This window comes from Dermacentor variabilis, chromosome 1 (genome assembly GCF_050947875.1).
Source record: "Dermacentor variabilis isolate Ectoservices chromosome 1, ASM5094787v1, whole genome shotgun sequence".
In the NCBI taxonomy this organism is placed as follows: Eukaryota; Metazoa; Arthropoda; class Arachnida; order Ixodida; family Ixodidae; genus Dermacentor; species Dermacentor variabilis.
This window is the reverse complement of record NC_134568.1, coordinates 155,460,496-155,484,894: the sequence shown is the minus strand read 5'-3', so window position 1 is coordinate 155,484,894 and position 24,399 is coordinate 155,460,496. Positions and strand designations below refer to the sequence as shown.

Sequence of the window (24,399 nt, the reverse complement as noted above, 5' to 3'; positions counted from 1 at the left end):
AGTGTTTCTTCGTGTAGAAGTTGCGACAGCCCCATCTTTGTCGACCGCTCATGGAATCAGGAGCTGGCTTTATTAAAGTCATTGAGCAGTCCCATGTTCAGAGTAGAGCGAAAATAATTTGTGATTCGCCGTCTTGTTTTTTTTTTCTTCCCGTATATCCCGTTAAGCAACTACGTGATACAGAAAACTCCAGCCAATCACCAACCTTTGTGATGGTGAGTGCTGATTAAGACAAATTAGCTCTAGTATTTCTAAGCAGCATGCTGCTTGTGAGACAGAGCATTAATAACCCCAGCCCTGAGGATGTCGCATGACAGTGCCTCCATTTCTGTGAAACCCCGCGACACATGAAAACGCGAACCACACCTTCGCCTCCCCTGAGCTGCCAAACGAATGCACAAAAACTGCTACAAAAAAAGAACAGTAATTTAACACACTCACTAAAGATGTTCGACGGTTAATCCATTCAGATACAAAGAGCCGGGCTAGAAAGTAGTCCTAAAGCAACAAGACTCTCAAGTATGGCTTTTCGCAACGGCCAAAGCTTGGTCATGACAGTAAGATTCACGAAACGAGATCAGTGCTTGGACACAAGAACTGCTACCTCGAGCTCGATGTTAAACTGACACGTGAACTTCACATTCGTCGACGTCACACTCATTTGCTGTCCTTTATTCAATCTGCTTGGCCACCCTGGCCTGAAAATGACGCGACCCTTCACTCGCATGGCCCGTGTGTGGGGTGTGCTGTCCTAGAATGCTGGCAGAAGGCTTCGGATGGCCTGTACAGAGTCGATCAGAACTGGTCTCCGACGGGCCGTCACTTGGATGCTCGCTTGGCCCTGGCTCGTGTGAGCGGTCCCATTTCGCCCAGCGAGATGCGTCGGCGGCCGCCGCCGGCGGCGCTGGACAGCACATCGCCTTCCAGGAGCCAGTGAGTGCGCATCTTTCCCTTGCCCTGCATGCGAACCATGCCGACATGTGCGATACACCAGCGCCATTGGGCTCTGTGCATCATCTTTCTTATTAAGTGTTGTGTGAAGAAGTAGAACTATTGCGACACTGACCATGAAAATCCGGAACACCTTGCTTGACGACATTCCGTCGTCAACGAATAATGGATGTTTATAAATACGCTTGGTTGGTCTCTCCAGTGTGATGAATTACCAAAGCGTGCGTCTGTAAATACAGCTTCACAAAACGACGAACTGCGTCTAAAAACAGAAGTAAAAAAAATTAACTTACAGAGTATAATTAGCTCCTAGCTACAGCAGTAGCACCGGCAAAGACTACGCCTTTCAAGCTAGATTAGTGCCAAGAACTTACCTCACTTCTGTCGCCAGTAAAAAAAAACTTATGCTCAAACACGTGAGTTAGCTCATAACAAGCATGATTGACTGATCAAGATGTTTAGAAAAAACGAAGGAAGAATTAATCTAAACGGTACGCTACCCTTCCTGCCTAGGCCGGAGGTGACTGTTGTTTGAACTTCTGCAACAGGAAGTGCGCTTTCTACAGTACACAACACCAAGCGCGTCCATCGTGGAGCTACGGACTGAGCAGCTAAACCCTTGGGAACTTTGTTCACTCAAACGCGTTTTTAGCCGCGGCACAATAGCTGTTGCATTAAGTTACTTAGGCGTTCAGAAGAAACCAGTAGAACCTAGCTACATGTGATTGAGTTATGCGAGGTGGAGTGAATGAGACTGATATCGAAACAAAAAAAGCATTAGCCGTTTGCTTACCGCAACAATTCGAAATTTTAATTCACTGCTCAGAGAAGCATTTTAATATCCCTGCCTGTTGCTCCTAACGCACACTTAATTCCTAAAACGTCTAATCTTAATAGGGCGGATAAGTTTTGAACGACGCACCGTTGAGCGCTACAAAGAGCGATTAATAGAACTTTGGACAGTTTCCGACACGTGTCTACTTACGCCACACACTTATAGCCTAGGATATTTAATCTATAGAATACACTCCCGTAAATTTAATTGTACAATGTGTAATAATTCTTTCATGGTTAAAAGGTAAACAAAAATCCGGGGCAATTCGCCGACCAAATAAAGATTTAAAAGAAAAGAAGACGTTTCGGCTCCCACACGGAAGCCTTGTTCACAGGTTTTTTTCTTTTTTTTTTTTTTACCTGTGAACAAGGCTCCCGTGTGGGAGCCGAAACGTCTTCTTTTCTTTTAAATCTGTATTTGGTCGGCGAAGTGTCCCCGGTTTTTGTTTACCTTTTAACCATGTTTCATCCCGACCAGACGGGCTTCCGTCATACACTGAACTTCAATAATTCTTTCAATGCATTTTGCGCGGGGTCTATAGCGGACATTCTCCCTTTTGTCACAAGGCCAGGCAGTATCGAAGAAACCTATATTTTATACAGTATATATGTATCTTAGTATCTTAAGATACTCTTCGTGCATAAATGCGTCCGTCGACATGGAATGGATGACGCGCAGCCTGCAGCGCTTAGTGTCCAGTTCCTTGTTTTACCGGGTGCTGTTATGCCACCAGATGAACTGTGACGGGCTTTGGATTCTACCGCGCTTGAAAGGTAGCGCTCGGACAGGGCACTTACCGGCACCTTTTCGAGGATATTTCCGCCTGCATCAAGAAACAATTCTCCTCCTCCTCGTCGTCATGTCGGTATTGTGATGCATTAAGTATGACGTGTGTCAGTATCTGTATTTCAGGTACATTTTATGAACTATCGTGTATCATAAGATACAAGATGCACCTATTGCAGAATCCACGGAGTAAGGCAGAGTTACTGAATGCTCTAGCCTACCAGGTATGCTGTTTCTCAATCTTCGACTTTAAGTTTAACACCTTTTCGTCAGCCGCTGCATGTCCACACCGTTAACAATATAAATGCTAGTTATCCCCGTAGAATCTTGCGAAATTGCGGTATATTACTTGGCCAGAACATAAAAAAATATTCGTTCGTCCACGATAGTGAAATTAGATAGCAACGAGTGCCCGGCCATAGTCACACAAAAGTGTACTTGCGCCAGAACTGTTCGTGAAATCAGATGCCAGTCAATCGCGTTGACGAACATATTACTAGCGAAAGTAGTCATCCAATAGCAAACATCACTTACGAACGAAAGTCTTTGTTAATTCAACCAGAGGTCTGTTAGGTGGAGTTAAGGAACTGACAAGCCAACTATTGTAAATTTGCACCTGCTCCAGGAAATAACTAATGTATCGAACTATGTTACGATACAAACGGCAAACTTCGTATCGGATACAATTACTCCGTCAGTGTCTTGTATCGGTATCTCGAATGGCTTATCGTCTCAGCATATTTGTATCATAGTAAAATTTCAAAGTATACTTACCTAGCCCTGATGTCTAGCAGCAATAACAGCTTCGCCTTAAAATCCGAATACGCCGTTTCTTTGCATGAAGAGCGAACAAAACGATCAGGCTGAATCCACAAACATTTTCGTTCATAAGTGCCTTTGCGATTGGCTGGCCGGCTCGGCTAATAATATATCTAGCATCAGGATCGACTGTACTTTTCTCTTGCGATCAATTCCAGCGTAAGCGCGTTTTGTGAATAAGGGTTGAGGAGCTTCGATTATTGGACAGTGGGAAAGAAGCGCATGCATACAATTGGTATGAAAAGGAAAAAAAATAAAGACTACCTACCTTGACTTCTATCTTCCCACGAATTTCAGTAACGAAGCCTTTCTTCCGAATGAGTTTCTGGCAGCTGTCACTGATGTGAATCCTTCCGTTCTTTAGGCAGCGTGGTACCGTTGAAAAAAAGAAATAAGAAACCGAGAGCATATACATAAAATGGTAAGGGAAGTAGACATGCTAAATATGTGGGACGAACTAAGTTTATCTTAAACTGAAAAGCGGTGAACTGGCATATTGTAAAACTGATAAAATACCAGCGCAAAGACACGAGAGAGCAGATGAAGATGAACCTAACCTAATGCAGCTAGTCCGGTCGTCTTCTTCATCTGGTCTCTCGCGTGTTTCCGTTGGTTTTTACCAGTTTTATGAGTTTACCTTCTACACGCTCATCATATGCGCCATATTTGTGTTTTCTGCACCATTATATTTCGAGCCTGACGAGATGAAATAAACCAGTAAACCTGAATTAAATGGGCATGAAAGCAATTGATGATAATGAAACAGGCAATCTAAGGCGTGGCGCGTGGCTTCACTTTCGCTTTACTGCGAATCACACGCGTATCTGAGCACACCTTCTTACCATTCCCGAGCGCAACGTTAATTGTGTAAGGGGGCAGACAAAATCAGCTGTGCTCTGTGAAGAGTGCCCCTAATTTGGGAAAATAATAGAATTTCACGTGAAGCCAAGAGCAGTGGAGATTGTCCACAGCGGCGTCTCCACAGCGCCAGTGGTACGGTATTGTGCTGTCAACATTCATTTCAAAGGAATCTAATTTAAACTTACCCAGTTTATATATAACAACAGCATCGCTCAGCCTTCCTTCCTTGGACTTGTTTGATTCCCGAGCAAGGAAGTTTAAATATGCGTGGAAATAACAGTCCAGGAAAATCATATCCCCACTGCCGTCGCACGGAAGCACGGCGATGCAGACACGTGCTCGGACTATCTTTAGTCGAACAGTAAGCTCGCCTTGAACACAGAACGCATCTGTAGTTACGGCCGAGACGCTGCGCACGACAAAGGAAACAGGAACACCATCCCGCCTCCGCATGTAGAAGAGCGACACGACGTTCGGGCGTGACTGCGTGCGAACTGAATAATTGATTAGTGCAACAGGTGGCTGTACACGGAACGACAACGGCCTGCTTCATAGTGAGCGGGCCAGTTAGTCCAAAAGCAAGGCGTGCGTGTACTGGCCGCCAAAATGACAAGCTCCAGCGTATACTAGAAGCATGCGTTGTAATTGCGATTCCACCTAGTAACACAGCTGAAGGAGCAACGCTAAGTACGTTTCGTATGACGTCACCTTTAAGGCACAAGGAATCTAAAAAAAAAAACTGGAATAAGACAGCTTTTCCAGCGTACAGTTTACCCGTTTGCGCAGCTATGATGCGACGTCTCGCACCTTCGAGGCTCAAATGTCACCCATAATAGGAGGCAAGGCCGCCTTCAAGACGGCTTTGCATAAGGTTAAGCTGATCGTGGATCACGGCTGTGTTGGGTCAGGACTTCCGAATACACTCGCTGCCGAACAAAAGACTACATTTACCGGATCCCTCTGAATGTTTACCGCGTAAATTCGACGCGTTTGTTATATCTTGCTTCACGAAGTGTTAATCCAGTCTGAGGCAGGTTGAAGCGAGGCCATTCAGCAGAAGAGCGGGCAGACTCCACGTTTGCGTTGACTGAGGCGCGCGAACGCCCACAATATGCACCTGACCTTCGGCATCTCAAGTGTGCCGCGGCCAGCAGGCACTAACGACAACCGTGACGCGTGAACGGTCGCACCGCAAAGCAACGCCACATCTCGATTCACCGCTGGCGTGTGAAACTCCGTTTTTTAAACGAGGGAAGCAAACAGGGCGAAAATTCCGACCATGCATATAATTTTGCGCTACGTCAGTCGTACAAAGCTCTTGTTTGAGCCTGTGACAGACCCGTGATTCTAACCCGTGATCTAGATTACTCGATGAGGCAGCCATTACTTCAACGAAAAATCAGTGTTCAATAGGTTAATTAAAGTAATTAAGCTAATTACCTTTATAATAAATTGCTTTACGCCACATATTTCAATCATATCATGAGAAGGCAACAAACAAAGACACAAAGGAAAACACAGGGGAAATTACTTGTACTTACTAATCGCATTAAATAAATGATAAATTAATGGCAATGAAAGTGGATGAAACAGAAAATCTAACACTCCCAAGGTTAGTTCTAGTAGTACGACATAAATACCCAAGAAAGTGGATGGGGAAACCGCGCCGCAGTAGTTCAATTGCTTAGAGCATAGCACGCGTAATGCGAAGACGTGGGATCGTTCCCCACCTGCGACAAGTTGTTTTTTCATCCACTTTCGTTGCCATTAATTTATCGTTTCTTTAATTCAATTAGTAAGTACAAGTAATTTCACCTGTGTTTTCCTTGGTGTCAATGTTTGTTGGCTTGTTATGATATAATATATACATATATGGGTGTGAGTGTGTTCACACGTTAGTTTTATTATTTAAGCATCTATAGAGACCGCTCTATAAGACCCGAATGCAAATTCGGGTGAAAGTTGTATCTTCTCTTTCTACGCCTTCCTTAATTGTCCAGCCCTTCTGCTCGCTGTAACGTGACAAAAATTTTGCTGCTTTCGGGCTTCCTGTGCCGATCTGCGCTAGTGAAAGCTAACCTGTCTTCGTCTTCCTTGACTGAAGCAGCGCACGACAGACCTGACACTGAATGAGAGAAGATGACGCAGGCGGGTCCAGAGGCATTCCGGCACACGAGCAGTGTGACGGCGCGTCTAGCGCGCGCTGCTCGAATCAGTGATTAACTATCGCCAATAATAATATTTGGGGTTTTACGTGCCAAAACCACTTTCTGATTATGAGGCACGCCGTAGTGGAGGACTCCGGAAATTTTGACCACCTGGGGTTCTTTAACGTGCACCTAAATCTAAGCACATGGGTGTTTTCGCATTTCGCCCCCATCGAAATGCGGCCGCCGTGGCCGGGATTCGATCCCGCGACCTCGTGCTCAGCAGCCCAACACCATAGCCACTGAGCAACCACGGTGGGTATCTATCGCCAAGTAAACAGCCCAATTGTCGACCCAGTTGTTCGTCTTCTCATTTCTGCACTAGGATGCTTGCAACAGGCAGCGTTCGGCCACGTGACCGGTCTTATCTATTCCATTTCTCTTTAAAAATGGTTTCACACGCCGGCCGGTCAGGCAGTGCGCTCACCTCTCCGTGTGTCTGCATCCGCGCCGCCGTGTTGACGGTGTCTCCGAACAGGCAGTAGCGCAGCGTCTTCAGGCCAACCACACCGGCTGCCACGGGTCCCGAGTGCACACCTGCGCGTTGTCACAATAGCAACACTCACAAGCCCCCCCTCCTGAAGTTGCTATTTCTTAAATATCGCAAGTATTTGAGTCATTTCTCGCAACCTTTTGATGTCGCGGAAATATTTCTTCCGTCACGTTCCCCCTCTACACACTCCACCGCGAGTGTCTCCAATACTCGGTTGTAGTGAAAGGGAGGACCTTTAGGTCAATCGAATAGAACAGAAAATGGAAGGAAAAGGAAAAATAAAAGTCAGAAAGATCCGGGTTTAAATGCGCAATTTGGCCTTCAGTCTAAGCAATCGGGCCTAAAACGACGAGGGCACACAGAGACAAACGCAGTGTCACTGGCTCGACCTTGCTCTTTCTTGATACCCGCCACAGGCAGCGGCATTTCGATGGAGGCGAAATGCGAAAACAGCCGTCTACTTGGATTTAGGTGCACCTTAAAGAAACCAAGGTGGTCCAAATATGTGGAGTACCCCACTACGGCGTGCCTCATAATCAGATCATGGTTTTCGCACGTAAAACCCCATAATTTAATCTTTAATCCTTTAATCTTTAAACCCCATAATCTAATCTTTCTGTTCCTTTCTTTCGCTTCTTTCTTTTTAAGGGTCATGACGGGCATTAAAGCAAGCGATCATTTAATTTTAAAACTGTGGACAGCAAAAGTGAACCTTGGACTGGTCTACGCATGATTGGAGCAAAGCGAGGTTGCCCCGCGTGGACGAAGACGTTCCGAAATGATTATGAAATAACTTTATTTATATGAGAAAGAAAAACTAAACGCAAGAAACTCTGCTTATATTTTCTCTACCTACCTTTAGGTCTTTAGGGCTCCATAAAGTCACTAAGTTTCGATGGTACATTATTGGTACTCCAACTACACTACTGCACTCTGAGCGGGCATTCCTCAAGGCAGCATTGCCGAATACAGCCCTTCCGTGTTTGGATTAGGATGATTGCGTCGGAAAGAAGACAGCTCAAAATAGCGATTGTTCTAAAGACAGCTTCGAGACAAGGTCTCGGAACCGCGTCCGCGGCGGGTGCCCAGACCCACTAAAGAGACGCCGGACTCGAATCTTATTGATTTGAAAATAAAGTTTACGCTCTCTCTAAAGACAGCTGAAACGAAGCGCGCGGGTCGCTATAGTACTATTATGATTTGTGCCGCCGAAACTGCCCAAGAACGTCACCAATGAGATGAATCTAGTGTCTACCGTTACTTCATTGTTGTCAGCCGCAGCCATACTGTCAATAGCTTTGTTGCAGACACAGAAAAAAAAAGAAGAAAGCGATAATGAACGTGATAGACAGATCACCATTTCCGTAAGAATTTCAAGGTTATTTAGGTGATACACGTCTGCGCAGATAGTTTCGCTCTTTCTTATTGGATAACAGGTGCCAAACACTATTGCTAAATATTCTTCAGACTGTACAAACCAGAGAACTGGAAAAGTGTGCAAGTACTTCTACATTGCCGCTGACCTCTACGGGCGGGCAGACAGCCTGCTAAGGCTCGCAGTTGAATCCCGGATCCGGCTTCAACGTCACGCGCCTGCAAACATCGTTGGAAAGCTCGGAGAGCGCCCAAGCAGGCTACACTAATCGTGGCCGACTAATCTTAACTGAAGCCGACCCGCTTCGATCGCGGCAAATGGCGCGCGCTCGGCCCGGCCCGCGTGGCTCCTCGAGCGGGAGAATTTCATTTGTCAGCATCGGGGGCGGCGAGGCACTGTCAGCGTAGCTGCGTACTACGCTCGGTCAGAGACGCACGGAACGCGCGGGCACGACCGCAGGAGGAAGAAAAAGCGCTGACGCCCCGCAGAAACACACACCGACGACAGCGGCCGGCGGGAGGGCTGACGTGGCGCGTGACTGGCGCCGACGTCTGGCATCACGGCGCCCCGCCGGGCAGCGCCGCCGCGACCATCGTCGAGGTGCGGTTACTTGGCCGCCCTTGACGAGACCGCTTTTAGGTCGACAAGCAGGAACGCGCTGCCTCTGGATGGTCCACGCACTGCGACGGTGGCACCAGATGGGAGCCTATAAGTGGAGTCAGGCTTGCCCTCGTGCCGTGAAAATCACGGCTAGGAATCGCCGTTTCTCGTGCACGCGCTGGCTACACGCAGATTGCGTGGGCTCGACGAGCCGGTGTGCGTAGTGGCGACGGACGAGATTGCGTCGCGGCCCCAGATTCCACTCTGTGAACTCGCGTATCGATAGTACTGCAAAGAGAGATCAGCGAAAAAAAGAAAGGACGAAAATGAGCCATTCGTTAACGTCCATATAGGAGCAAAATCGATAGGGCGGCCTCAGAGGTCTATCCGTGCATGTCGGAGCATCAATTGTCTGCAAGCTCACCAACTGCTCTGTCAAGTTAACTGGGCAACTCTAATGTCTTAGCATGCAAATAAGACAGGTGGAGTAAAAGGAAACAATGCAACGTCCAGAATCATTCGCGTTTCCGACGGACGTAAAACTGCCAGGGGTACCTGGGGCCGAATTCACAAAGCTTTTCGTTCGTAAATGCTCTTTGTGGTTGGCTGGCGACCTTTAAGATGTCCAGCATGGGGATGGGCTAGCATTTGCTCTCACGAAAAATTGCATCGTGAGAGGTGTATTGAATACGGACCCAGGCCTCATATAGTTCAAACAGTTCGCTAGAAGACGATTGCATATTGGGTGGTGCCAAATAAAAGAAAAGCCTCCCCGAATGGGAATTATCCATGGTATATATGCGTAGTGTTATATTCGCTTTCGGCTTGCTTTTGCTGCTATTGCGGTTGTCTTGTATAGGCGTGTTGTGGGGAGAGTAACGTTTGCTATGTGTATGAAATTAAACACAGCGTCTATACAGGGTGTCCCAGCTAACTTTAGCCACAGTTTAAAAATATGCCGATGCACTCGAAGAAGACGCGACCAAATGCATGTTGCTGACTATTGTATGTAGTAAGTCAGACTATTTTTTGTATTTTGCTTAATTTCATAATTAGTCAAGGTTAATAAACCAACTTCTGAAGGAACAAACTTCAGCGAAAAATTCCAGTTAGAAAGTTGTAGTCTTGTAGGCTCGCGCAGTCTTGTACTTTACATTCCGTAATTTGCCGCGGCTGCTTAGTGGCTATGGTGTTGGGCTGCTAAGCGCTAGGTAGTGGGATCGAATCCGAACCACGGCGGCCGCATTTCGATGGGGGTTAAATGCGAAAATACCCCTGTATTTAGGTGCACCTTAAAGAACCCCAGGTGGTCCAAATTTCCGGAGTCCTCCACTACGGCGTGCCTCATAATCAGAAAGTGGTTTTGGCACGTAAAACCCCATAATTTAATTTTTTTCACATTCCATACACGTACAGTTTTCTCTTTCTCTCCTGTCATAGCCAGCTTTTCTGGACACGTACAAACTAGCGCCCCAAGCGGCCCCGGCACGAAGCTAGCGCGTTTTCAATGGAACGAGCGGATTTTTGCGAATAACAAAAGCTGCAGGTAGATTATTGGAAAAGACAGATGACAGACATGTTCTGGAAGACAATCCACACGAGCCAAATACAGTGATCACGTTGTGGGAAGCAAGAATTCTGTTCCCACAGCGGTTAATGATTCAGCAATGGAAGCCTATGGAAACGACGAAAATTTGTACTCGATTTTCGAGACATAACCAGTAGCTGTGATAAAGCTACGGCGTCTATCGTAAAAGTCACGGCAGCGTATGTAGTCCAGGAGACTCAGCTTTCGATTGATGCCGATCTTGACTACACATGGCATAACACTGTTCCCAAAAGCGATTTTTGACACACAGTCGTGCAAGTTCACGTGGTATGTATAAAAACCCGAGCGTATCACTTGGGCGAACATCCGAAGCCGTGGTCGAGCCATTTAACCGCTAGCGCCTGTCGTTCCGCGTCATGCTGGCAGCGGTTCGATGCCGTGATACCAATTTCTTTTTAACGCCGCGTAGGACTGAATTCGGTAGTCTTCCACCAGACGGCCGAAACGCGAAACTCACGATTTGGTTTCAGTTCTGGTTTTTTTTAGGAGGGCTCTTCAAATACTATATTTTCGATTTTTACTTCCTAAAACATAGGAATGGGTTGCTTATTTGTTAAGTCATTGCTTTTATGATCATAATTTATTCCTTGGACAACATAACAACAAGCATGCGCATGTCTTTGTGTTAGAAAAAATATATGCTATCGTGCCTCGTAGCATGGACATACTCAGGAATTCTGGACATTGCACCTTGACCATCCTGTGTGTCATTTCACATGCGTAACTGAATGGGGAAATATTAAACAATTTTATTATAATAGCCAAGTATCAACAAGTTTCAACTGTCTGCGCCAAGAGGGTAGTCTTTTGTACAAACATATGCATTTATGACACTTAGTCGGAACATTGCGGGTGCGTTAAAGCAGTGTTTTGGCCGGGCATGGGCGGTTATGTCACACGACAGGAGCAAATGATTTTGTATCCTATGGGCAGGGGACACATTGACTTGAAGAAGCGCCACATTTAAAGCTTAAAGCCATTTGTTACAGCTGGAGTTCGAACGGTGATTGCAGAACGAGTGCCATTCAGTCTGTTTGCACGCGCATGTTTTTGCGAGGCCGCAGGGAAGGAGAGGGAGTGTGTATGCGTGTACACGCGTTGAGCGTGCTTTCGTGTCTACTTGTATTTGCGTGTGCACGCGTGTTTGTTTCTCTGTATTTGAACCTGCGTGCGCACGAGTGCGTGTATGCGTGTGCGAGCATACGCGCGTTTGTGTGTGCGTGCAGTTCCGCGTGCCTGCGTGCGTACATTTTTGTGCGTGTGTGCAGGCGTGGACGCGTATAAATGTGAATGCGGGCAAATATGTGTCGTATCTCATTCTCTCTCCCTCTCCTTGTGTGTGTGTGTGTGTTTGTGTGTGTGTGTGTGTGTGTGCGTGTGTGCGTGTGTGCGCGTGCGTGTGTGTGCGTGCGCGCGCGCGTGTGTGTGTGTGTGTGTGTGTGTGTGTGTGTGTGTGTGTGTGTGTGTGTGTGTGTGTGTGTGTGTGTGTGTGTGTGTGTGTGTGTGTGTGTGTGTGTGTGTGTGTGTGTGCGTGCGTGCGTGCGTGCGTGCGTGCGTGCGTGCGTGCGTGCGTGCGTGCGTGCGTGCGTGCGTGCGTGCGTGCGTGCGTGCGCGCACTTCCCCGCTTACGCCTACTCTCCGGGTTGAATGGGATAGCGAATTTAAACTCGTATTTAAATCTTCGAGACGAAAACGAATTACTCTGCATTTATAGCACTATCTCTTTCTGAAACCTAAATCAAGGCAAAAAAAAAAAAAAGACGCCTCCATCGACGCGGCTCCGTGAGCGGCTACCGGCAGCTCACTGTCTTCAAGCCAGCGACGCGCTAAAGCTGCACCATCATTGCGTCATGCGTCACTTCTACTACCAAGCAAGCTTTCGGCAGCTCACATTCGCTGGTGTATTGATATTAAAACAGTGAACTGCTTGCCATCGAATGAACAGCGTTAAGAGGAAGCTTTAGCTCGGGTGCTCCTATCTAAAACCATGTAAAAGAAGAATTCGTTTTGCTGGGCCACCACCGCACCAAATTTGGCGAGGTTTGTTGCATTCAAAAGAAAGATTTAAAGTCTAGTGTCTGTTTCTTTCCAATTTCCGATCTGCGTCGTCGATTTTTTTTAATAAAAAGTGGCAAAAGTAGGAAATCTTCAGTAAACGAAACCTTTAAGTTTACAACGCTGTAACTCAACAAAGGAAAATGATGTAACAAATATGTGAATTGCAGATAATAGTACATCTAAAGCAGACAAAATTGATTCGTTACACATGAATCTCAAGAAATTTAGTAATATGTAAATACAGCTTTTGCAGAACCCTTGTACACAACGTAAGAAATTAACGTAAGATGTCAAATTACATATCAAATTTGTCCGCTTTCAACGATCTAGTGGATGCCGTTTACAGAACCGCAATATCTGTTTTTGAGGCAGAGCTATGAATTTGTAAAGTTCGTGCTTCTATTTCTTCAAACTTAAGAATTTTTGAAAATCTTTTTAACAAAATTGAAGCCCTAAACCAAAATTCCGCTTGGAACAGTCACTAGAATTGAGCTTTCTCTCTCAAATGGAACAAATTTTATTACAATCGGTCAGGGGTTATCTCAGAAAAGCGTTTTTGCGTTTTGCACGTATTTGAATAGGCCGCTTCGGAGTTGGGGCCTAGCTAAAGCTTCCTCTTAATAAAAATCGAAAGCAGACTGGCCACCAGGAACACGTTTACGGAGCCAAACTATACATCACAAAAGGCGACGTGCGGTCAGGTTGACTTTACAGACTTTCTTTTTCTGCTTCAGTTATGCTTTCTGAGGCTATTTAATCGGAAAATATTTGTGCGCATAGCTCTTACAGAAGCATGTTTAATCAAAATGTCGTCGCTCGGCAAGATAATCTCGAGGACGGGCTCCAAACTACTAACATTCTTTAGCCATTTAAGATCAATACTTAAAAATATAATTAACGTAGCTTCATGAATTACGCACACATCTCATCTTATCCGTATCTAGAGGTTACTAATATGAACACTCGAATTATAGAATGATCTCACCAAGACTTATATTGGTTAGTATATTTATTAGGTGCAGTTAAAACAGCCGGCATACTGATAGTGCAGTAGGCTTCCTATGAAGCAAGTGTGAAAGCATAGACAGGTTTTCTTGGCACAAGTCAAGTTCATGAGGTTAAAAGCACGTGCCCAGCCGTGCACTTCTGCCTCTGCAATGGATTCTTCTACCTTACACAAGAAGCACCTCAGCGCTGCGGTACACCACAGACGGCGTGCGAGAACATTGTGTGAGCTCCCGATTACATTTCTGAGCGTTGCTGGCATCAGGCTCGATTTCCTGGTGCCATTAGGAATGAAAAGTCGGGGGACGCTCAAGCTTTGCATTTCAGAGTGGAACGTGATAGCATTCAAAGATCCCCGATTGCTTCTCACGCTTCCCAGCAACTGCAGCTGATGTCACTGTTGTGTTTACCGGGAAACGCTGGCGGCGAACGCTATACACGAAGGCGAGCGTTCTGGCAGAAACGCGGTCTCTTTCGTGGGCCGATTCCGGAGGTAGTAGACAGCCGCGCCAAGAAAGTTACATCATTTTCAGGTTCCTTTAAAGAGAAGCCTCAGAGTTGAAGAAAAATTCGTCCTGGTCCGGGACTCGAACCCGGATCCACCGCCTTTCCGGGGCAGCCGCTCTACCATCTGAGAATTTTTCTTCAACTCTGAGGCTTTTCTTTAGAGGAACCCGTATGGGTTTCCTTTGTAGCAATTGCTACGAACAGGTGGATGTCTGATTTTTCCTTTGCTCATTACTTTACTCCACCTTGCGGGTTTCCGCAGAACTACTACGTCAAACACTTGCCTTTGCTCCGTGTTGTCGACAAATTCGACTTCGCCCTGCCATCTGCTAGCCGCCTGTTAGCTCAGATGGTAGAGCGGCTGCTCCGGAAAGGCGGTGGCCCCGGACCAGGACGAATTTTTCTTCAACTCTGAGGCTTTTCTTTGGAGGAACCCGTATGGGGTTTCCTTTGTAGCAATTGCTACGAACAGGTGGATGTCTGATTTTTCCTTTGCTCGTCCTTACAACTACGTACGTCAATCGCGCCACAGCATATTTGTATTCATTCCTTTTATTTCTAAAACATTTGATGAACAAGAAAAAGCCTGTGTGTAGAGACAAATCCTATTATAACGATAGTTCATACAATCACAGTTGAGCACTGCCTCCGAGTTGGGCTTGTTGGTTCTTCATCGTTACAGCGAACAACACAGGAATCTGACGAATATGAAAAGAGGCAGAAAAAAGACACACAGCACCGAGCGTATCTTTATGGTGCCTGTCTTCGACAGATTCCTAAGTCGTAATGATGAACTTACTGCTACGTCAGCCAACACACAAGGAATTGTTTTCACCGTCGCGAAAAGGGATCGATTGTCGTTACTAACAACGGCCATTCCGCGCTCAAAACGTACACGCAACACCTTCATTCGCATCAGAATCAACATTAATAAAAAACCTGAGGTACATATTAGAAGGAATAGCGTGAAAAAGTACAAAAGACACATATGAAGGGAAAAAAAACATTTTGTCAGACTAGCTAGTTGATGATAAATGTTGAAAAAAGTGGTGCCAAATTGGCATTCCTGTTGGACAAGCATTAACACACTAAACAATACGTGTACATCCCTCAATGAACGCCTCAACATTATGCACGGTACAGCCTACACTTGGAAAAACGCAAAGCACCGCAAGCGTTGGACCCTACATTGCTTTGGTTCTCTAAAGCATCGAGAGTCAGCGTAGGCCAGGGCATCGCAATCCTGAGGGGGGTAGGGGGTATTCTGTAAGAGTTCATTAAGTGGGCTGGCCATTTCAGCGCATGCAGAATGGGTAGCGATTGATAGCCGGCAATGACGACTGGTGCCTGATCTACCGGCTCAGCTCTATCCAGTCAGGGTGAGCTCAAATGGACAATCCCACTTAGCAGACGCTTACATGCGGAATACCCCTTTTGGTGCGTCGATGACGCAGCACGGACTGCTTCATGGCAATCACCACCGTCCAGTCTGCCGCGAAGTATCCTCCAACGACGCACCGCATTAAAATATCAGCACCGAGCCAGTCGCATCCGCACCTTCCTTTCCCCAACCGGTTCTCGCACAAGCACCGCGCCTCACTTACACACTCAACGTGTCACTCCCGCTCGGGGATGTGCGCATTTGTCTTCTTCAGTTCGGAGACGCCTTTTGAAACCGACCAGGCGAACGTAATATGTGTCCATGACGCCAAGGATTTCGCACGTGCCAGACATATAAGTAGGAGAAGAGAAGGGAGAGCCGAGAGTGGAGGTCTGTTCCCGCAACCGGGCTGCGCTAGCCGACAGCATCTGCAGTACACTGTGCAGTAATCCAATTCCAGTGGTAGGGACGTGGGCGTGTAGTGACTGCTCAGCCTGCTCCACACACCTCCCCCATCAATACTTACGACCCCATTGAATAATGGCAAGTATCACCTTACCCTATAAGCAAATTTTAAGTCGTGCTTTAATAACTACCGATTTGACGCTGTATTGTCAGAATCAAAGGTTCTACGTATGTATCGAGAAAAACTATCTTCGAAATTTGTATAGAGGTCTGCGGACATGTTAAATAGCCGGAAGACCATCGAAACGTTTCGATAAATTGATGCCAGCGTAACAGTGGCGCAGCCAAGAAATTTCGTTCGGGGGGAGCTTACGTTGCAGCTCGGCATCCTCATTAAGAGGAAGCTTTAGCTCGGTTGCTCCTATCTAAATACATGTAGAAGGGGAATTAGTTTTTCCCGGCAACCACTGCACCAAATATGACGAAGTTTGTTGCATCTAAAAGAAAAACTTGGGGAGAGGTGAGTTCTAGTGACTGCTGGTTTCGAATTTTTCATTTAGGTCGTCAATTCTTTATTAAAAATTGGCCAAAATAGCAAATTTTCAGAAAACGAAACTATCAAGTTTAAAACTGTAACACAACAATGAAAAATGATATCACAATTCTATGAATTTCATCTAATAGCACATCTACAACGGACAAAATTGATATGTTACCCATGAATCTAAAAAATTTAGTATTATGGAAACACGGCTTCTGCAGAACCCTTGTATACAACGTAATCAATTCATGTAAGATACAAATTGACATACCAAATTTGTCCGCTTTGACTGTTATAATAGATGCCGTTGACAGAACCGCGATATCTGTTCTTGATGCAGCTCTGTTAGTTTGTAGACGTCGTGGTCCTATTTTTTTTTAACTTCCAAATTTATCGAAATATTTTAAAGAAAATTCAAGCCCTAAATCGAAATTCCGCTTCCAACAGACACTACAATTTAACTTTCTCTCTCAAATGCAACAAATTTCATTAAAAGCGATCCAGCGTTTCTGCGTTTTACATGTATTTGAATACGGCGCGTCGCAGTGGGGCCCGAGCTAAAGATTCCTTTTAAACAATTTGTCGAGGGATCAAATACATGAATAATCATTGCATTGCCATTGCCAAAAATGCTGCAAACAAATTCTTGAACGCTACGCACCGTAAAAACAAGTAAAATATATCATTCATCATAAAAGAATATACTCGTATGTGCCAAAAATTGTGTCCAAAATAACTGATATCAATGATTCCATGTTTTTTGTCTAATAAGTAAGGAAAATATAACACGAACTTTAGAACTATATCAGTTCGAAACCAGCAAAGCACTGCATGCCATTGATATGAAAAATGCAAAGGCCATGAAATAAACAAGTTGAGGACAAATATGTTAATGAAACTTTGTCATTCAAGAACCGCGTTTACATTCATGTACGTATGCAACGGCCAATGGAAAATATCAATGACGCTGGCATTTGTTGCAATGTATTACGCAGGAGCAGCTGTCACCGGTCGTGTATCGTGAGTAATTGCACCGAAATTATAGTCGCAACAGAGAGCACGTATAAAAAGCAGGAGTTCTGCAAAATATACGAGGGCGAGTCAAATGAAAGTGAGCCAATGCGAATATATGACAAACGGGGTACTTTATTTAAAAGTAGTCTCCATGAGCATTTAGACATTAGTCTCATTGACTAAGGAGTCGCGTGATTCCGGTCTCATAAAATTCATTGGGTTGCTGCTTCAAAAAGTCTGCAACTGACTCTTTCACGTCATCGTCCAACACGAATGTGGTTCCCTTGATCTGTTTTTATTTTTTCGGTTGCCCCAAAATGTGGATGTCGCGAGGCGACAGGTCTGGGCTGTGTCGCGGCTGTTGCAGCGTTTCCCACTTGAACTTTGCCAGTTTTGTATTAAACACATCAGCGATGTGGGGACGGGAATTGTCGTGGAATAAGATGACTCCATTCGTCAATTTCCCACATCGTTTTTTCTTGATTGCAACATGCAGCCATCCCGGCGTTTCACAGTATCGGAAACAATTTAAAGTATCTCAAGACTTAGCAAATTCTATCCGTAATGGTCTATGACGATCGAAAAAAAAAGTCAACAACACCTTTCCGGCGGAAATAATAGTCTTTGCTTTCTTTAGGAGTGGTGAATTCGAATGTTTCCACTGTAAGCTTTGCCGTCGCGTTTCAGGCTCGTAGTAGTAGCACCATGGTTCGTCGCCAATCACAATTGCAGACAAGAAGTCGTCACCCTCATCGTGATACCGGATCAGATCAGTGAAAGCAGCGCCAAACTTCTTCGTCTTCTGGCGCCGGTTCAAAATCTTGGGCATCCATTGCGCACACAAAAGCAGACGACAGAGATGTTCATGAATTACGGCGTGAACCGAATCGTGACTGATGTTCAGACGCTCTGCCAGTTCATCGATGCTTATCCTCCGTTCTTCTCTCATCAATTCATCAACTTTTGCAATTTTGTTAAGGGTGATTTCACGATGGCTTTAGTCCCGTCTTGGGTCGTCCTTGCAACTTTCACGTCCTCCTTTGAACCATTTGCTCCAACGCTTCACAGTGGCCAATGAAATGCGATGTTTAACGTACACGGCAGCAATACGGCGACTAATTTCTTTTTACGAAATACATTCAGCAATCAAAAACTTCGCGGCACCACACTGTTCAACTTTTGGAGTTTCCAATGTCACGCAACCATGTTCAACCGAATGCATGAGAGCATTAAAGAACGTTTATCCTCATACCTACGTGTCACTTTTGTAAATGAGACATCCCTCTCTTCTACGCCCATGCCTCGCAGATAATGAACCAAACCATTATCGAGCAGGGTGGGTAGGCTCACTTTCATTTGACTCGCCCTCGTAGATTAAAAATGCGAAGATACTTTGGAATATACAAATGCGAAGATGGAACTTGATAAAGGGCAAGAAAGTATCACTGGAGACAAAGTTCATTGCACTTATACACAAAATCTCCCAACAAGATATTTAAATATACGTATAACTCTCCACTAAATGTACGTATCTATTGAAACGTCACGGTGTATAATGCGTCAAACGAAGCAAATAAACATGTTGCGCAATCACAGATTCACAGAATCCTCGATACCTCCCCAATTTCATCCACTCCCCCCGATGTATCGCGCGCGACGGAAGATGACTAGCTTGCTCTCCGATTTTCTCCTTTGCGCACACTAGACTGAGTCACCATCGTCGGCTGACCGATTCCAGTCCCCCCTTCCCGTACGCTTTCACTCGCACACACAGCATGCGGCGCTCGGTAACGATGTTATCGCCCTTAGGCTTTATACGAAACATAAGGGCGACGGTGACGGCAGGAATGCGCTTCGATTGTCCATATAATTGTTATCGCAATAATATAATAAGAGTATCCGGCAACTGAAGCGTCCCGTGGCCCATTACTTTCCGCAAAGAAGTAACAAAATAGAACTTTCACCATGCAACAAAACGCTGCGCCGCAACAATGTATTTCTTTCCTTTTGTGGGGCGGGGGCACCGAAATTGAAAAAACAAAGCCCCAAGGAAAATATGTTGGCCACAATTGAATGCCTACTTTGAGCAACTAATGTGACTACCGAAGGAATGTCGAAAAAAACGTGAGACGCTTGGTCCACAGAGAACCATACGCATGCTGCTCGGTATCCTACACCGGCGAGACAAGACTTTCTGGAGAGGTTGCCCTCATGCGAACGCGGTGTAAACCGTTGCGTCCCCACAGTGGTGGTAGCGAGCGACCATTGTCTCTTTTTCGCGTCTGCTAGTCAGAAAGTGTCCAAAAATCTGCCAGGCGAAAATCCACTCGGCCAGAGCAAACTGAACACGCACCGAAGTGCGCCGCGCGGTGGTCAGGGCAACACGAGAAAAACGTATGCGCTCTGGCTGGCTCGGGCAGCCCGCGGGTAGGGTAGCAAGACCAAAAAAATTGAAGACTCTGAATGTGTCCTCGCGAATAAAAGTTAAAGCAGGAAAAATAAATAAGAACATAGTTACCTTGGCTGGCTTTAGTGGCTTAACATGGATGCTTCGGCGTAAGTGAAAAAAAATTGATATTTTTTATGTGACGTGACGGCACAAATGAACCACCACAACGCTTAGTCTCATCGGACCTCGCTGCGTGCTTTGACAACTTGTCTAATAGTGTGTTGATTTCGCTTGTCCCTTTGTATGTTCCAATGCAAGACTTTAGAAAAGTAAATGCACCTTTGGCGTCAAATGTTTATAACATCATTAGACCCACAAAGTTCCGCAATTGAATATCTAAAGCACTACTTTGGAAACGTCAATGCACATTCAACATCAAAAGTTTATGAGATTTATACCCATAATGTTTCGAAACTGATATCCATGCGCTCCATAGATTTTGCGGCCTCCGCGAGATGCCACGGTGAGCCCGTTTGTCATAAATACGCCATTGAAACTTTGTGCTCGGATGGGGCTGCTTGCGTTATGTCACTCCCGATGCGTGGGCTTTGCCACGAAATCTAGCCCATGGTTGCAATTTTCTAAGTGAAATGTCTTTTCGAGCATGAAAAATACATTCTAGACAAAATCCTGAATGATTTCCGGCACCGTGGGTTGCTTTGGTCGGCGGTGCATTGACAGCACGAAAAAATTTCGGGGGAAGGGGGGGGTGGGGGGGGGGGGCTGAAGCCCCATGAGCCCTCGCCCCCCCCCCCCCCCCGCCTTGGCTACGCCTCTGCAGCGTAAGTAGTTTAAATTCTTTCTGTGAGCGTGTCCTTACGTACTTCGTTGGGTACTGTCCGTGGTCCTTCCGGGAGGACTAACTGACGCATCCAAATTATGCAATTTTTATTGTGTGGCATTCGTTTACGTTGCCTAGAAAGTGGCTAGCGAATGTTCTTCAAAAGTTTTTGATGTTCTACCCACTGAAGTCCATAAAAAATATGTACAAACAAAAAGTCACGGCGTCACCTATAGTCCACATTCCCAATGACAAGTACTGCTAGAAAAGGAAAGGCAGCGTCCGCAGCAATGAAAAACGTCCATGTTACAGCTGGGACAAAAAAAAAAATTGCCGAAGTATGCACATCTCAGCCGATACAGTGTCCAACTTTCCATCTCTTAGAGAATGTCATAATATGCGACTGCATGCTATGAATCTCTATGTCATACAAAAATTGATGTTGCGTGGAGACAGGTGAGAGCGCATGGCAGCATTTACGACGTGAACACGCCTTCATCATATATTCTTAAAGCTACGTTCAGGCGCGTTCTGTTGACAGGTGATTTTTTTTCTTGCGCATTGATTGCGTGTACGCTATGTAGGCCATTTGTAGTTGCTTAGGTCTGGAAACATATCTCTCTAGGCCTGATAGACTAATTTAGCTAAACGTCGTTTACGAACCGCTCTGCTCACGTTTCATTCGCTCAGGCTGTGCACAGAACTGCGTTGATTTCACGGTTTCGATAGGCGCGTCGTAGCGCATCTCTCAAAGACGCCAAGGAGGCGCAGACAGTTTGGCTGCAAAAGGACAGAGAAGCCAAGTGGATGAATCATTGAGCTCCGCTCGATCGGCTCTGCAGAGGAACGAGCGCACCATTCTGCCTTCCACAGCCGGTATGAGCACACGCGCGTTAGCGTTTCTGCTGAGCAGCTGTGCGCTAATTGTTAGGATACACTAGCCTGAGCGGGACTTGAAGCGCTTAGCTAAAACTCTTTATTGTCATACTTGCAAGGGCGCTAATACGTGCGATGCACCCGGATGTGGAATCACTGCGCCTTATCTATATCTATGCCTTATCTGTGATCCACGTAGCTGACACTTACGAGGCAGCTTTAGCTCGGGCCGAACTCCGATGCCTCCTATTCAAATACATGTAAAACGCAGAAACGCTTTTCTGAGATAACCTCTGGGCGGATTTTAATAAAATGTGTTGCATTTGAGATAAAAAAATTAAATTATAGTGACTGTTGGAAGCTGAATTGCGACTTAGGGCCTTAATTTTTTTACTGGAATTTTCAAAAATTCGTAAGTTCGAAAACAAAAAGAATAGAAGAACGAAGTTACAAATTCGTAGATTTGCGCCTATAACAGATATCGCAGTTCTGTAAACTGGATCCATTAGAGCATCCAAAGCGGATAAATCTCATACGTCAATTTATATCCTACGTGAATTTGTTAGGTTGTTTACAAGGGTTTCGCAAAAGTTCTACTCAACCCGCCGTGGTTGCTCAGTGGCTATGGTGTTGGGCTGCTGGGCACGAGGTCGCGGGATCGAATCCCGGCCCCGGCGACCGCATTTCGATGAGGGCAAAAACACCCGTATACTTAGATTTAGGTGCACGTTAAAGAACCCCAGGTGGTCGAAATTTCCGGAGTCCTCCACTACGGCGTGCCTCATAATCAGAAAGTGGTTTTGCCACGTAAAACCCCATATTTCACTTCAAAAGTTCTACTCATAAGTTATTGGTCTAGTTGAGGGCCATATATAATACACCAATTTTGTCCGCTTTAGATGCACTATTAGGTGCAATTTACAGAATTGTGTCATAGTTTTTCTATGCTGAGCTGTACAGCTGCAAATTTGATGGTTTCATTTGATAAAAATTTCGTTTTGTCGATCTTTATCAAAGAATTGACGAACTAATCGAAAATTCGCAACCAACAGTCAGTACACTAACTTTTTCTTTTAAATGCAACAAACCTCACGAAAAGAGAGAAAGAAAGGGGGAAGGCAGGAAGGTTAACAAGAAGGCAAGATCCTGTTTGCTACCCTATGCTAGGGAGGGAGGGAAGGGGAGCTAAAGTGACAAGAAAGAAGAGATAGAGAAAGAAAGCGAGCACAGATACACAAACACAGTCGGTCACTGACACTGCATACAATCACCGCACAGCACAGTAGCACTTGCAGCACTGTAAACATCAGTTCAGGCTACAGTCGCTTGTCCAATTCTGTTGTCTTTAAAAACTGCAACAGAGCCCTCGTCGCCCTCACCTGCGATGGCTCGTTATGTCGGCATTCTAAAATGGTTTCCTCTGTTAATGGTCTTCGGTCCAAGCGCGCTATCGCGATTGCGAGCGATAGTCTCTATAAATTGTAGCGACGTCAGTAACAGAGAAGATGTTGAAGAATCTCCTCGTTACCACAGCCATTACACGAGGCGTCGTCGGCCCATCCGATTGGGAAAGCAAAAGACTTCGTAAAGGCCACTCTTAGCCATATTCGACAAAGAAGGGTAGCTTCGCGTCGGCAGAGTCCAACTAGGATGCGAAGGTGAAGAGAAGAGTCCAGGAGGTGCAGCCGGTTGCTTTGAAAACTTCGTGTGTTCCACAAAGAGAGCGCGATGTCCTGGGTGGGCATTCGAAGTCTTCTAGTGGCATCTGTCTTTGATAACGGTATCGATTCCTCCTTGTCGCCTTGAAAAGCCGACCAAGCAGCGTTATCGGCGTGCTCGTTGCTTATGACGCCGCAGTGACTTGGAAGCCACTGATATGTCACGTGGTGACATTTCAGCGGCTTCCGAATGTGATTTCAATCTCAAATGCCAGTTATTCGTGGAGTCCGTGCCGCAGGGATGATAGTAAAGGCAGCAGTGTTGCCTTCGAGTTAATGAATATAGGACCATCTTCGAGGTTGTTTTTGGCTGACGAGACGAAGTGCAGCGCGAAGAGCTGCAAGTTCCGCAGCCATCGATGCCGTTGGGGGACACGTCTTGAAACTAATGGTGGTGGCGTTCGCTGTGAAAACGACAACCACCGCACCAAAAAAGAAAAAAAAGAGAAAAAAATAAAAGAAAAACATACCCCATCAAATTTGGTGCAGTTGTTGCCAAGAAAAACGATTTCTCCTTTTCCATGTATTTAGACAGGAGGACCCGAGCGAAAGTTTCCTCTCAAACTGGTGCGCACGACATGCCTGTTTTCTGAATGCATCGCATGCAGGGTTTTCTTTGCTTGTTCATGGAAGCAGAAAAGGAGCGCAAGAAGCGTGACGTGAAAACGTTTTGCGAAGCTTCTTTCGCAAAACGTCAGAGAGCCCTGTCTCATATGTGCACATGCATGAAAATGCGGTCGCTCTCACGTTTGTTATAGCATAATGGCGTTACATCAAACATATTTGCGAAGCGCTTTACCATCATGGACGTCCCGCAGGCAAACACCTGCTTGATTGCATGTCCCGTTCGGTGCTAGCGCTTCCCGCTAATGGTCCGAGGCCACCATGGAACTAATCGACGCTGCGGCTACCGCTACAGAGGTGTCTGCATCGTGCGGCTCTGTATCCTGCACGAAGAGGGCATTACCTTGTAGCGTTGGTCTTTCTTTATTTGTTTACCAAATAGCGAAAGCACGCATGTGTTTATTTTTTTACGAATGACGGGTTGACACGTGCAGAACGCCTTTAAAGATCGATCGACGTCTCGTCCTGCGCTCAAAGTGACCGACTCTCGTATGCTGTATAGCC

At 45.8% G+C, this 24,399-nt stretch overlaps 1 protein-coding gene across 1 annotated transcript in view; it reads right to left on the bottom strand.

Annotated features, from left to right (window-relative positions):
- Nucleotides 1-641: 641 nt before the first annotated feature.
- The window catches only part of LOC142587170 (soluble guanylate cyclase 88E-like), a 109,844-nt gene continuing 86,086 nt past the window's right edge, over nt 642-24,399 (bottom strand). Inside the window, exons 9-11 of the mRNA XM_075698059.1 lie at nt 6,887-6,996; nt 3,660-3,749; nt 642-957 (exon numbers count right to left, since the gene is read on the bottom strand). Of these exons, the coding sequence (XP_075554174.1) occupies nt 820-957; nt 3,660-3,749; nt 6,887-6,996 (338 nt within the window). The 3' untranslated portion in view covers nt 642-819. The remainder of the gene's footprint in view (nt 958-3,659; nt 3,750-6,886; nt 6,997-24,399) is intronic.